The sequence below is a fragment of the Aedes albopictus genome, chromosome 2, assembly GCF_035046485.1.
Source record: "Aedes albopictus strain Foshan chromosome 2, AalbF5, whole genome shotgun sequence".
NCBI lineage: Eukaryota > Metazoa > Arthropoda > Insecta > Diptera > Culicidae > Aedes > Aedes albopictus.
Window position 1 is genome coordinate 37,607,241 of NC_085137.1, and position 15,316 is coordinate 37,622,556.

The following is a 15,316-nucleotide window of genomic DNA, read 5'->3' on the forward strand; positions in this document are numbered from 1 at the left end:
AAAACCATGCAATATGGGGTATATTTGGAATGGGGAAGATGTCCGGAGTCCAAAAATGGCGACCAGAATATCTAAGATGGCGGTCTAAAAATGGCAGCTCAAAATTCAATATTGCGGCTGTTTAATGGAGTTTAAGACTTTAAAACCATTCAATATGGGTATATCTGGTTTAAGATTGCGATTTTTTTTTAAGGTTAAGGCTCAAACATTCAAAGCCAGATAAACGGTATCATTTCTGGTGCCATGAAATGGTTTTTTGTTAAACGTATAAAAGTGCGATATTCATCAACATGCCACTTGAGTTTTGTTGAAATGGGATTTCGAAGGCGTCATCACCGCTAGACGGATTAACTTGGGTTTATTTACTTCATACTATTTTCAATATCATCTGATTGGTGTAAAATTCTAAATCACAATCTCATATTAACATCCGTCCATCCGAGAATAATCCGCAGTCGTTTTAAGAGTGTCACAGTTGTAAACATATTTCAAGTCTTTTTTAAAGAAAATTATCTCATTTCGCTGCTCATCGTAAACCGACGCATCGATTTGGCCGGAAACTCCAAAATCCCGCACTTCTCCCGAGTGATCAACCATCTTTTGCGCTACATTGTACCGCCAGAAATGTTCGTTCTTGAATCCAAACAGGTATTTGCTTCCGAAGTGTACGATGGCGTCCAAGTGACGCGGCAGTCCGGGAAATGTTCGCCGTATCGGTCTGGGATAGCCGAGTTCTAGCTTATCGGCCACAAATGCCCATACTTGATCATCCCTGAAAAGGTACGTGTGGGAGCCGATGGTGACCGCAGTGTCCAAACGATCTGCAATTGTAGAAATTTTGTTAGCGTTTTGGTGATGGAAGGAAGTAAATTCTGAACTTTACCGGGAGCTCCAGGCCACTGTTCGCCTAGTGAAATTGGGGGTTTATCAGATGTCATCGACAAATAAAGGTATTTCCCGGAAATGAAAGACAACTTCCCGCTGTTATCGTACAGAACGGCATCGTACTTGTCCAAATTGCAAAATTTCGGTATGAATGTCGTTGATCTATGGTCACGTTTACCGTATTTCAGCTGAATTTTCTGAAAAATAAAACGTCGTTGAAATCCCAGCAAAATCGTTATCACAACTTACCTCAGCGTCAATCTGTGGAATCTCAGAATATCGAGCGACGAGGGTCGGGTACATAATCGATGCTGGGTTAACCGAATGATCCAACCCAAGGGCGTGACCGATCTCATGCATAGCTGTGTTGAAGAAGTCGTCTTCGTTCCTAGAGCCAAAAAAGAACTGCGTGTTGAAGTGAATCGCTCCTGTTGTGGGAAAAAACGCGTGAGCCAAAATTCCCGATCCCAGTTCTGTCGCACAAGATTCCCACCGGTGTGGATGGACGCGTCCTCCAAATATAATCTCAATGTCTGCATCGTGGTTTTCGGATTCGATGAAATCCAGATTGGTCACCGCACTCCACTGATTGAAAGCATTTTGCAAAAGTTGCCTCACGGAACTCGAGGCAACATTCATGGGGAAGTTTCTTACATAGTATGTTAGGAAGCTTTTATCCCATTTGAAGTCCTCTCCGAGAGCAGCAACATCACTTACGCCACATCTTGGTATTTTCAGTAATATTTTCGTCGAATTGCACAGTTCACCGGATTCTTGTAGTCCGTAAAGTTTCTGGAACTGCGATAATTTATTTCTGACACCACCAGGTTCTCGAGTGTTGGCGATTGCGTCGAAACCAAGTTGATCCAGAATTTCCTAGTCAATGAATATATTGGTTACTTTCTACTCAGGACATTCCATATTTATTCATACAAACCTCAGCGTCACTCTCCGTTAGGTCTGGTACTTTAACAGGAAGGGCAGGGTTGTTCTCTTCCGGCTCGCTGGATCCTAGTGTTTGAGCGAAGAGCTCTATAGCGTCGTCTAACTCACTACACATAGTCAGAACATGAAATAATGCTGAAACAAGACACCATGTTCTGAGGAAGTTGAGTTGATGTTGTGCCATATCAAATACCGGTGTCCTCCTAGACGAGTCTAAGAACTGACTGAAGAAAGAAACAACTAGTGAGATTCGGAATCAACGTTGGTTTATAAAATCATGAAAAAAAACTAAGCCAAGCAGAAAATGAATGCAATCAAGAATTGATAAGAGAAAAGTGCCAAATATGAAGCTTCGTATGTCGCGTCGCGATTAGCCTAATTATTTAACTGTTTGACCCGTGTTGTTGATAGCTTAGCAGTTTCTTGGAAATTTAACTTCTTTGCAAAAGATCACGGTTCCATCTCCATGCGATCATTGATACATAGATAACTTTAGAAATACATTGGAACCTCGTTTTGTGAAATAAAACGTAATAGTGTCTGTTGATTTGATTTGTCAATCGTATTACTATATTAGTAATCATATTTGGAAAATATTTGTAAAAAAAATCTTTAGGCGGGCCGACTGAGGAGTTTAATCTATTAAATTGTAGACAGCTACGCCGTCTTTTAATTTGCTAAATCGAGGTTATTGCCGGACGATTAGACACCGGGGTTTTTGTTATCTTCAGGGGTAACTAATTTGCCGTTTTTAGTCTTATGTTTCGTCTAGCGGTAACTGTCTTATCGAATTGTTGTTGGTACAAGACTGATTATGGTTTGCCTAGCTTTGAAACGTACAACAATTTGCCGCCACAATACTCGATTTGCAGCTGCAGCTCTTCAACGTTGGTCACTCCCAATTCTTGCCAGATCACACTCCATCTGGTCTGACCATCGTTTTATCTGCGCTCCATGCCTTCTAGTGCCATCCGGATCGGTAACGAACACCAACTTTGCAGAGTTGTTGTCCTGCCTGGATCGTATCCGTCTAGCTTTGGTTGGGTTCACCGCCAAAGATCGTTCTTAGCACGCGGTGCTCGATCACTCCGAGTGCTTGCAGGACTTTCTCTAGCATGGTCCTTGTCTCGTGTCCGTAGAGAACTACCACCGGTCTTATTAGCTTTTTGTACATGGTACATTTGGTGCGATGGTGAATCTTTTATAACCGCAGTTTCCTCTGGAGCCCATAATAGGTAGGCACGACTTCCTCTGATGATGCGCCTTCGTATTCCACGGCTCACGTTATTGTCAGTCGAATTCATCTACCACCTCGAAAGTTTTCCCGTCTATCTTAACCCGTTAACGCCCAAGGTGTCTCACAATTATAATCTAAAACATCCGATTTTTTTTTTTTTTGCAAGCTCTGCTTTAGCACAACTTTTATACTATCGTTGTAATTTGATCCGTATATTTAGGGTGCCAATGGAATGTATGGGAAAAATTTGACCATCGAATTTCAAAAACGGGTAGTGCTCAAAAGTTTCGTCTCCTCGAAAAAAGTCCCCATGCAAAATTTCAGCTCAATCGGACTTCGCTAAGGGGTGGCCCAAAGCGGTCAAATTTTGGCTGTTTTGAAACACGAAAAATATCACATACATGAAAATTTCGAAATCGAAAATTTTTTTTGATGCCAAATGCCTTAAAAGTGCATGAAACGTCGAGATCTGGTGTTATCTTAAAAATTTTTTTTTAGAAAAAAATTGACTTTTTGGACTTTTTGAGTTGGGGGAGTGAAATGAATTTGAAATGGAGGATTTGAATTTAGTTGCTGAAATATTCAAAGCAATAGTACTGGAACATGTCTTATATCATCGTTGGCAACTGCTAGCATATTATATATCATATATCGTTAGGGTGGTTCACTTATTTTGCATTAGGGTGGTCCTTTTTGTAGAAAAATTTAAAAAATAAGATAATAGTATTAAAAAATCACTTATATACCTGTAAGTCATTTTCAATGTTGAATATATATAATATTTCATTAGGGTGGCTCATTTATTTTTAATTAGGGTGGTTCATTGAGATGGAAATTAAGAACAAGAAAATATTTCCAGAAAACTTACCAGTCATATTTTTGTATAGTTTAAAACCATGATCCTTTATTGGCATGTAACACTTTGTTAAGATATTCCTAGACCAACATGTGGAAAGGGCGTAACAACCATTGCGATTTTCTGCTTCTTCTGTCCCTCCCGGGCATATCCCCAATTATTCATAAAATCTTCTATTTTCTTTTTTAAATTTTGAATCTTTTTTTTTTTGGGTGCTTCACTTATTTTGCAACAGGGTGGTCCTTTTTGTAGAAAATTAAATAAAAAAACGATAATAGTATTTGTATTGTATTTTCCGTTAGGGTTGTTTTTTTTGGAAATTAAGATCAAAAAATACTTCGAGAAAATTCAACTAGGTAATCTTTTTCGTATAGCTTCAAGCCATGATTTCCTACAAATCTTTCGGTGACTTATCAATAATGAGATACATATTCTCTAATTATTATCTCTCCTCTCGTTCTATTTCATTAATCACGGCATCAATATAGTGATTAAAACCGATTTCTATCTACAGAATTAAATATTGTGGTACGGACTACCAAAGGGATTGATTTACTAGAGACTAAATTCAAAAACTCGAGTGAACATTTATTCAGCTGTTTCTATGAGGAAGAAGAGTTTAGTTTGAAGAGTAGAACTGTTTGTTGAACCCCTAAGATGGGGAAGTTTTTCATTAATGCGGTATTTGCAGATATAATTTACTTTTGCAATGGTCATGGCCAAGCATGTCCGTACTGAGCGGATGAAATTAATGCTCTATTGATTTACACCACCAAAATTATCGTATTCATGCAATCTTCCTATCTTAACTGATAGAAGGATGTTGAAATAATTTAAATGTCTTTTCGAACTGTAAAAAAACCTCAACGCAGTTCCGCACGGAGCGTTAAAATTCACCCGAGTGAAATTCTCTCCGTGTGCTCAGTGTGGTACTGCGGTGCGGTTTTTTGACAGTTCGAAAAGACATTTAAATTATTTCAACACCTTTTATCAGTTAAGATAGGAAGATTTTTTAAATACGATGATTTCGGTGGTGTAAATCAATAGAGCATAATTTTCATACGCTCAGTGCGAACAAGCCTGGTCGTAGTAAAAGGGACGTAACGGAAGAGTGGGAACGTTTTTGTGATATTTACTAAATTCATGCTGATAGGTTTTTGGTACAATACATTAAATTACATATTTTGAACTTTTATTTTCCTTTTCTTTTTTGCTATTCCTCTGCGTAATATCAGTTTCCAACAAGGATTCCGGACAAGAGAGAGCACATAAGACGGCGAAACAAAAATTAAATTTTGGTCTGTCTCAAAAGCAAACTTATGTGTCTCTGACAGTTTTTGGGTCGCTGAATCTGAATCCGAGCTCAGATTTGCTCCAGCACGTCACAATTTTGAGCTATACCCCGATGTATAGAGCAAAATATGCGATTTTGGGCTTTTGGCTCAGTGTGGTACTGCGGTGCGGTTTTTTGACAGTTCGAAAAGACATTTAAATTATTTCAACATCCTTCTATCAGTTAAGATACACTGAGAGGAAAATACATTTTAATTTCACTGGAAAAACTCAAGTAACCGTTCAAAAATGATGTTTTCAGTGAGTTCAAATGAATTAAGTAAAATTCGCTTGAAAACTTAGTGAAACTCCAAAGAAAAGCTATTGAAAATTTGGTACTGTATTGTATTGTAAAATGTATATGATTTTCTAGTGGGTTTTACTGAAGTCGAATGTATGAAAAATGAAGCGAATTATTGTCAGCCATCACTAACGAACCACGCATGAGTATGATGATGGCAATATGTTCTGTGATTTTTATGTTTCCATCCTTACTAGGGAACCGTTTGGGGGTCTCCGATAAAACGGAGACAAACCAATTTTTTTTAATAATCTCGAAATAGACAAAACAAAAACAAAAATGGCCAAAAGTTGTTCCAAATATACTGAAAATTTTATTAAATTTTGTAGTGAAAAATTTCACTTAAATGCTACTGGATTTTTCCAGTGGAATATTTTCACTAACCAATCATGTAAGTTTCAAATGTTTAGTTAGATGGAAAAAATCTACTTATGATTTCCAGTGGAATTGAAGTGAATTTTTCGCTCAGTGTAGGAAGATTGCATGAATACGATAATTTTGGTGGTGTAAATCAAAAGAGCATAAATTTCATCCGCTCAGTACGGACATGCTTGGCCTTGACCATTGCAAAAGTAAATTATATCTGCTAATCCAGCTTTTTACGCTGGCTATAAAACAGCGGGGGGTGATTCGATTTTGACAATTCTTGCCGACAGATTTTATGGTTTGATCTTAGTAAGCTGTAATTTTCGTTTGTTGATTGAGCTGTCAAGATTTTTCACTGCTATGAAGCTACGATGTATTCGGTTTTCCATTTTTCTTAAAATATAATTAATTGAACTGTTTTTATATCTAACGGCATTTTTACACTTTTAGGTACTAGAGGATGAAACCTTTCCCTTCTAAAGGAAATTGGACCTGATCAATGCCAAACCATTACAAACAAATGACGAAAATTGTACAAATGCGTTACTGTTCTCCTGATTCAGATTGTATTTGGGTTTTGTTTTCTGGAACACGCGAGATAATTTTGTGTAAGAATCACGCCAGAAATCCTTAGGAACTTCCACCAGTGTTTCCCTTGAAATCCGTATCAGAATTCTACGAAGCATGATCTGAAATTTTCAGGATTGCTCCGGAAATTCTCCACAGTATAATTAGAGCCTTCCTAGTACCCCTACAAGTAATTCCTCTTGAGCGCCTTCAATATTATACTCAGAAACTTATCAGAATTACGTCCGACAGTCTACCAGAAGTGTTTTTGGAACTCCGTCATAAGCGTTAGAAATCACATCGCTGTCTCACCACAATTCCACATGGCCATTTACCTGAATTCTTTACATAATTTTGATCGGATCCCTATCAGAGGTTTCGTAATTTCATCATAGCTTGCCTCAGAAAATTGCATACATACAGACAATTTTAACAAATGGAGTAGCGTAGAAGTTGTTAAATACATAGGATAGAATTTTTATTCTATCCCACGAGCCTGCTCATGAAGAAAGAATAACCTTTCTTCCCACGCAGCCACTTAGCGGCGGGCGACAATGTATCTCTCAATAAAATCCTTGAATCGATTACCGTTGGACATACAGTATCTAGTTTTCCAAAGATCAAAACATATAAAAAGACAATAAAAAGAAAACCACCCCGTTCGCTTCGATCCAGGAAGGTCTTCGCGCATGTGGAAGCCAAGCCTTTTCGTGTTTGCATGACCAACACCTGCCGCCGGCGGGTTGTGAGTAAACCCTCTTATACCCACATGTAAGTTAAAGTATAAATAATTTAAGAAGTGCTATGTTCTTCCGTCCATAACGAAAGAACTCTTGTAGAGCATCGAAACTAATCCTGAGAGCATGGACTCCGACTTGCCGACACCCAGGGCTTTGAGGAGTCTGTCTGACCTCGTGTAACAAATCCTTGCGCATCCCAGCAGATTCCAGCTACATATTGGGCATCGAGTTGGGCACTACTCCTCTTCATAAACCCACCTAGAATATAATAAATGTTAGAAATAATAGATAAACTAAAAAAACGATATTTATCCATTTAAGTTTAATGATGGGTGAAAATTTCTGACGCTCCGTTGTCAACAATAAACATTTTCACCTTCGCCAATAAGCTTACTTTGACCCAACCATAATAATTATTATAGTGTCGGCAAGAATTGTCAGATGGGGGTGATTCGAATATTATAGCAGGCTAGCGTAAAAAGCTGGATACCGCATTATGCGAGGTATCCACTTCAAACGGAATCGCTCAAGTAATTTACGTTCAGTGCATTATTTTTCCGTGACCGAAATGGTCAAGAAATTTAACACAGCAAGCCCCATTTGATTTGACGTTTCGTTCCAGCTCCGTACTAGGATCCGGAATAAAGCGATGCTTTATTATTTCTTGAGCGATTCCTTGCCTGAATTTTCCACGCATCGAGATAGGCCAAGAAATTTCTTGCGATCAGCGTACTACCCATTAACGAAAAACTTCCCCATCTTAGGGGTTCAAGAAACAGTTCTACTCGTCAAACTTAACTCTTCTTCCTCATAGAAACAGCTGAATAAATATTTACCCGAATATTTGAATTTAGTCTCACAAAACTTTTCAAAATCTTACAATGAGATGAACCTCTCTAGTAAATAAATCCCTTTGGTAGTCCGTACCACAATATTTAATTCTGTAGATAGAAATCGGTTTTAATCACTATATTGATGCCGTGATTAATGAAATAGAACGAGAGGAGAGATAATCTCATTATTGATAAGTCACCGAAAGATTTGTAGGAAATCATGGCTTGAAGCTATACGAAAAAGATTACCTGGTTGAATTTTCTGGAAGTATTTTTTGATCTTAATTTCCAAAAAAAAAAACCCTAACGGAAAATACAATACAAATACTATTATGGTTTTTTTTTATTTATTCTTCTACAAAAAGGATCACCCTTATGCAAAATAAGTGAAGCACCCAAAAAAAAAAGATTCAAAATTTTAAAAAGAAAATAAAAGATTTCATGAATAATTGGGGATATGCCCGGGAGAGACAGGAGAAGCAGAAATTCGCCATGGTTGTTACGCCCTTTCCACATGTTGGTCTAGGAATATCTTAACAAAGTGTTACATGCCAATAAAGGATCATTGTTTTAAACTATACAAAAATATGACTGGTAAGTTTTCTGGAAATATTTTTTGTTCTTAATTTCCATCTCAAAGAACCACCCTAAATAAAAATAAATGAGCCACCCTAATGAAATATTATATATATTCAACATTGAAAATGACTTACAGTTATATGAGATTTTTTAATACTATTATCTTTTTTTTTAATTTTTCTACAAAAAGGACCACCTTAATGCAAAATAAGTGAACCACCCTAACGATATATGATATATAATATGCTAGTAGTTGCCAACGATGATATAAGACATGTTCCAGTACTATTGCTATGAATATTTCAGCAACTAAATTCAAATCCTCCATTTCAAATTCATTTCACTCCCCCAACTCAAAAAGTCCAAAAAGTCAATTTTTTTCTAAAAAAAAATTTTGAGATAACACCAGATCTCGACGTTTCATGCACTTTTAAGGCATTTGGCATCAAAAAAAAAATTTCGATTTCGAAATTTTCATGTACCCCTACCTTGGGATATTTTTCGTGTTTCAAAACAGCCAAACTTTGACCGCTTTGGGCCACCCCTTAGCGAAGTCCGATTGAGCTGAAATTTTGCATGGGGACTTTTTTTGAGGAGACGAAACTTTTGAGCACTACCCGTTTTTGAAATTCGAAAATTCGATTTTCATTGGCACCCTTATATATACAATGCATCTATATTTAGTCTCCAGTTAGCCTAGTGGGTAAGGCTATGGATCGCCAATCCTGAGACGGCGGGGTCGATTCCCGTTCCGGTCAGGAAAACTTTCTCGACTCCCTGGGCATAGAGTATCGTTGTACTTGCCTCACAATATACAAATTCATGCAATGGCAGGCAAAGAAAAGCCCTTCAATTAATAACAGTGGAAATGCTCAAAGAACATTAAGTTGAAACGAGGCAGGCCAAGTCCCTGTGCGGACGTAGAGTCATAAAGAAGAAGAATCTATATTTAGTGAAACAAAGGACAACTACTTAAGAAGTATTAGAAAATGACTGTCAGATGATGTCATGGGTTACTAGAGATATCTACGTGCATCAAAAAGTATGTTTATCTCTGTTTATCTATTGTTCTCTTATTTCCCCACTCACATTAGCTGTAACTTACACTGGAGGAAGTTCCTGTAGAAATCCCGGGAGAAATCCCTGAAAGTCACAAAAGAAATCCCGTTCAGAATCTCTCATGGGGGGGCCTCAAAGAAATCACTAAATAAATTCCGATTGGAAGCTCGGCAGGACTACCTAGACGAATAACTGAAAAAAATCCATTGTAGAATCATAGGAGAAACCCCTTGAGGAATGTCAAAAATCCGAGAAGAACCTGTCAAGAAATACCAGCAGAAAACCCGGCTGGTATACCTGAAAGAATTACACTAGGAATCTCTGCATATAACAGAAATCATTGAAAGAATTCCAAGAGGAATCTGTGAAGTAATTCCAGCAGGAATCCTTGAAAGAATGCCGGCTAATATTTCTGATAGAAGCCTTTCAAGATTTTCTAAATCAGGTATTATTTTATTAAGGAGTCACGTAGAGAATACCTGATGGAATCCTTAAAGGAATCATGGCAGAAATCTTGGAAGAAGCATAGTAGAAATCCAGCAGAAGTTCTTGAAAGAAGCATAGTGGAAATCCCGAAAGGAATTATCAAAGATATCCCTGAAGAAAAAAACTCGGGAAGAATTTTTGAAGTACTCACATTAGAAATTCCGGCACGAATACCTTTTCGGGAGGCATCCCTAATGACATATCAGCAGGAATTCCAGGAATTTTTCTATCTACAATCCATACAGAAGTCACCGAAGAGATCTCATTTGCAATCCCTACAGCGATTCCGAAAGAGGAATCCTGGGAAGATTCTCGAGAGGAATGCTTGTAGAAATCCTGAAATGAATTCCTAAGGTATTTCGAAAAAATGTCATCTTATCTAATCCTTACATTCTTACCGTCCACCTAACCGTCTTCTCTGCCCTCTATCCCAAACCTCTATCCTATGCTCTATTCTTATCCTCAACCCTACCCTCTACCCTATTGTCTACCATAACCTCTACCCTATCCAGTATCCACCCTACCTTCTACCGTACCCTCTAAGCAATTCCTTCACCATATACTCTACACTACATGGATGAACTTTAATCCACTACCCTACAATCTGAACACTTTTTTTCGCTTAATCTCGGCAATTCTTCTTGCTTTTTACCAAGATAGACACCGCCGCCGAGTGCTCAGAAAACTTGTTTTTCAACGAGATCTCAGCAATCGTTAAGTTTGTTTGCTGAAACTCAGAAAATGTTTTGCCAAAATTCAGCTAACAAACGTCATATTTTACAGAGTTTCAGTAAAAATATTTGCTGAGCAAAGGCGGTGCCGGCGTTTGCCGAGATCATCTTAGTGTGTACCCAGCCTTCATCCTTTTATTGATCAAGTCCGATCGATAGATACCCGTATTGCTTGGTATCATAGCTCAAATTGCAATTTCGTTGTCGCCATCTTGGATTTAAATATAGCGTCAAATGTCGCTTTTTGACTTCTACTCATTCATCCCGAATGGTATGTGACTAGGGGCGGGACACCTCTTAATACCTGTGCTAATACTCGGTAATAAATATTAGATTCCTAATACTCTGCCAAAATTGAAACGAAATTTTTGTAGTATGTCATGATTTTTTCAACAAAACCAAATTGACAGTAACGAATGTTGGCATTTGAGGCGCTAGGGATACCAGTACTAGTTGCTTTTTATTTGAATACCTACGATTTTTTGTTCAACATCAAATGATATAAAGATCAGTACCGGTTCAGAGATGTGTCCTACAGTGAGTGTATGAGTTACAGGAGCCCTTATCTTGCTGCGATAGGCAAAGCTTCTACAATACACCCGATCCATAAGCTCAAATGATGGATTCTGTACTAGTGCCAAATTTCTTGAGCGCAATACGAATGTTAATTCCTCCAGCCGGTTACAATATTACAATGATTTAAAATTACCGAGTGAGTCGGGAACTTAATGTGAAAATAGCGGAGCCGCCACTGATGATCTCATCTTAACACCTCCTGTTCCTCCCAGGCGTACTCCCATGTACTCATGCAAACTTATTCTAGTAACAGATAGATTTCTATCTTTTGGTTGAAAAAGACTACATGAATAAATGTAAACACGCTCAGGAGGACGGAAGAGGCCTAGGCCTGTCACCTCCGCATGGCTTCCTTGACATGATGCTCTAGAAATATCCAGTCTAGTCTTGTCATCCACATAGATCCACATTCTAGTTTTGCTTTATATTCACAGTTTGCTATATAAAATCTTTCTGAATTTCTGCCATCTGTTTGTGACTCGGATACTCGCCCTACTCGCCAACTTCTGTTCTACACATTGCAGATGTCAGATTTTTTTTATCATGGCTTGCTTGTAGAAAAAACTTTCCAAGGCAGTATATTTTAGAATTAGTATTTCCTAATACCGCTAATACTACTAATTTTTATCGAAGCTGTCCCGCCCCTAGGTATGTGATGTTATCATAGCTCAAACTATCATTCCATGGCCGCCATCTTGGATCTCAAAATGAGTTCTACTCATCAAGCCCGATCAATAGGTACCCATTCTGCATGGTATCATAGCTCAAAACTACCATTCCATGGCCACCATCATGGATTATGGTCCACAAGGAGTAATCATACCCAGGTTACCACTAAGCATTTGAATAAGCCGTACAGCAGACCTATTAAGCATTTGAACTGCTTGCTGCCCTACATAAGCAGTTTGAATGCATAGCTACCTTGTATCAGCATAAGCTGTGCTTATCAAAGGCTGTCAGCTGTTAATTTGCATTTCAATTGACTGAGGTGTTTTCGCTGGGAAGCAATCAGAATTCTTTTCAACTACTCTTCAAATGCTAAGAACAAATAGTATAAGAGATATGTTATGCAGTAGATAGCTCATGCTGCCTCTCTCTTACAAAATATATGCCTCTGTTGACAAATTTACACATCTGAGTTGCTTATTCGTTTTTCCCTTATTCATCCAAAAGCTCCGAAGCAAACATTGCTGCAGCTGGTTTGGATTGGAAACATTGCCATCAAGAAATTACCACACCTAAGTGTACCGAATGAGTGTATCTTTGGCGGATCATAAGATTAAGATCATCGAAAGAGGAAATCATATGTTATTGATGGAAGAGGGAATGAAAACGCTTTACAGGCTGAGAAATGTCTCTTTGAAAACATGTTTTCGATGTCGTAACAGAAGCTGTTTTCCAACCATTCTTTATATTGGCTATAAAATTAGCGCACATCATCGGACGAACTGTAGCGTATCCTGGAGCGTGGAGCAGCAGCTTTGAAGATTTGAATAATCACCGGACCGTAAGTTCAAACCCCGATAACACCAAAACAAGCAAAAAGTATCACACAAATCAGCAGGAGTAAGGAGGAAGCGAGATCGTCGAGAGAGCGAGAAACAGACATCTACAGGGGATGGCCAAAATTTTTGGGATAGGCAACTTTTTTTCTCCCACAAAAAAAAATCAACATGCTGTAACTTTTCATAGAGCACATAAAAAAATCTCAAATTTTGACTGTTTGTCAACCTATTATATGTGCATCATTGGTACAAATTTGGGCTCGATTGATTAATATTTCGCGAAGTTAGAACCGTTCGGGTAAAACACTATTTTTTAGACCACTCATTTTTGAACTGTCATATCTCGGAAACCAGTGAACCGAATTAAATGAATTTTTTAACGTTTATCAACAATATATTGATACTTAATACGACGTTATAAAATGTTATATTTTCTCACGGCGAATTAAGTTATACCGGGTTGAAATTTTTACCCATATAGAGGAAAATAAGTCAAATTTACAATACCACACAAAAATTATTAAATGTGTTCTTCCTTCAATCTAAATAGGCTCTAATATATCTGATTAGAGATAATTTGAGAACAGAAGTGGAAAATCTTTGGGTATCAACACAAAAATTTATTGACATTGATGTGAAAAAATTACATTTTTTCGAGAAAAATCCAAAAAGTGGCAATCCATGATAACTTTTTTCAATGTTTAAAGAGTACCTATGTTTTAATAGTTTGTGAAGCATTTACATATTGTTAGTGTACGTTCAAAATTTCATTCAATTCAGTTCACTGGTTTCCGAGATATGACAGCTCAAAAATGAGTTGTCTGAAAAATAGTGTTTTACGAGCCCAAATTTGTACCAATGATGCACATATAATAGGTTGACAAACAGTCAAAATTTTAGATTTTTAGATGTGCTCTATAAAAAGTTATAGCATGTTGAACTTTTTTGTGAGAGAAAAAAAGTTGCCTATCCCAAACATTTTGGCCATCCCCTGTATTTTTGTTTTGTTTTGTACGACGAGGCGTGACGCTTCTTTGACATTTTGATAGGACATTCCGGAAGGTGTTTCACTCAGACAGCCCGTTATTTTGCCAAAACCTGCTATTGGATAGCACTATAGGCGTAAATACGACCAATCAGTCTTGTCATAAAAGCAACTATAATACTGCAAGAATGCTATTTTAAATGCTTACTGGTTACTTGGGTATTTAAATTCATTTTCAAGAATGGACGCAGATCGGTATACAAACTGACACTAAAGAATTCCAACCGCCAAACAGCAACCTTGGAATGCTGCAGAAGATCTTGGGAAAGTTTATCCAGTGCCACGCCATACGACCATCGCCTCTCGTCTATGATCAAATCGGCCAGAGTGAGGTTACTTCGGTGACAAATGAAGAAGTCATCGCAGTAGCGAAGTCGTTCAAGGTGAACAAGGCACCGGGTTCGGATGGGGAAATACCATTAAGGCCATCGAACGTAGGTTCAGAATGGCTATGCAGATGTGCCTGAACAGAGGCGAATTTATGAAGAGGTGCAATACGATAAAGACTGGTTCTACTGCCTAAACAAGGTAAGCCTTCTGGCGAGCCGTCGTCGGAAGGGTCGACCGATGGTAGACGTTTACTAAGTCAGTGACCAAAATGGACGAGATACCACTCCAAAACAGTGCAGTGTCTGACACAAACCCTATAACCTTCCGGTGGACCAGAGTGCACAGTTGTCCTTAGAGCCCTTCACTGGCACTCAGACGTTGATCAGCCATCCCTAGCCTGGGGAACACACGCTGTTATAAGACGCTCCTCCTAGAGAACAGACGTTCATATTTGCAGAAGCAAGCTTCTCTCCCTTTCCTGTCAGCCTACGACCAAATTCCCTGCTACGTTGGTTACCCGACCTTCCCTAAGGCTGCTCGACATCCAGCCGATATTAGCCACTTCTCCGAGTTATCCGGAAACAGGTACCTACAGGGAAAACACCACTTTGGAACGGTTCTGTACTTATCTGCTTTCAGTCCTGAGCACCCATGGTGATGCAGAGGGCCGAATTGTAAGGTCTCCATCCTGGGTGATTGCCAGCCATCGCCTTGAGCTGTGGCAAGGTCGAATTTCTGTCGAGGAAGTACTTGTTGAGGCTGCGCCGCCATGAGCCTCTGGGTCTGCCTGTGCTGCGATGTCCTGCTGGGATCCCATGTAACGCTTGTTTGCAGATTTCGTTCCCGTTCTGCGTAGAGTGTGGCCAACCCACCTCCACTTTCGCTCCCGAATTTCTATTAGTATAGGTTTTAGATGACATCGAACATCGACGATGGAGCTCCA

General features: G+C 38.6%; 1 protein-coding gene across 1 annotated transcript; it reads right to left on the minus strand.

Annotated features, from left to right (window-relative positions):
- Positions 1-350: 350 nt before the first annotated feature.
- On the minus strand, positions 351-2,102 carry LOC109410843 (72 kDa type IV collagenase). The gene is made up of 4 exons (XM_019684376.4): positions 1,823-2,102; positions 1,135-1,761; positions 884-1,082; positions 351-821 (listed from the first exon to the last, which is right to left on the minus strand). The coding sequence occupies exons 1-4, from the start codon at positions 2,012-2,014 to the stop codon at positions 424-426; spliced, it is 1,416 nt and encodes a 471-aa protein (XP_019539921.3). The 5' UTR covers positions 2,015-2,102; the 3' UTR covers positions 351-423.
- Positions 2,103-15,316: the final 13,214 nt, after the last annotated feature.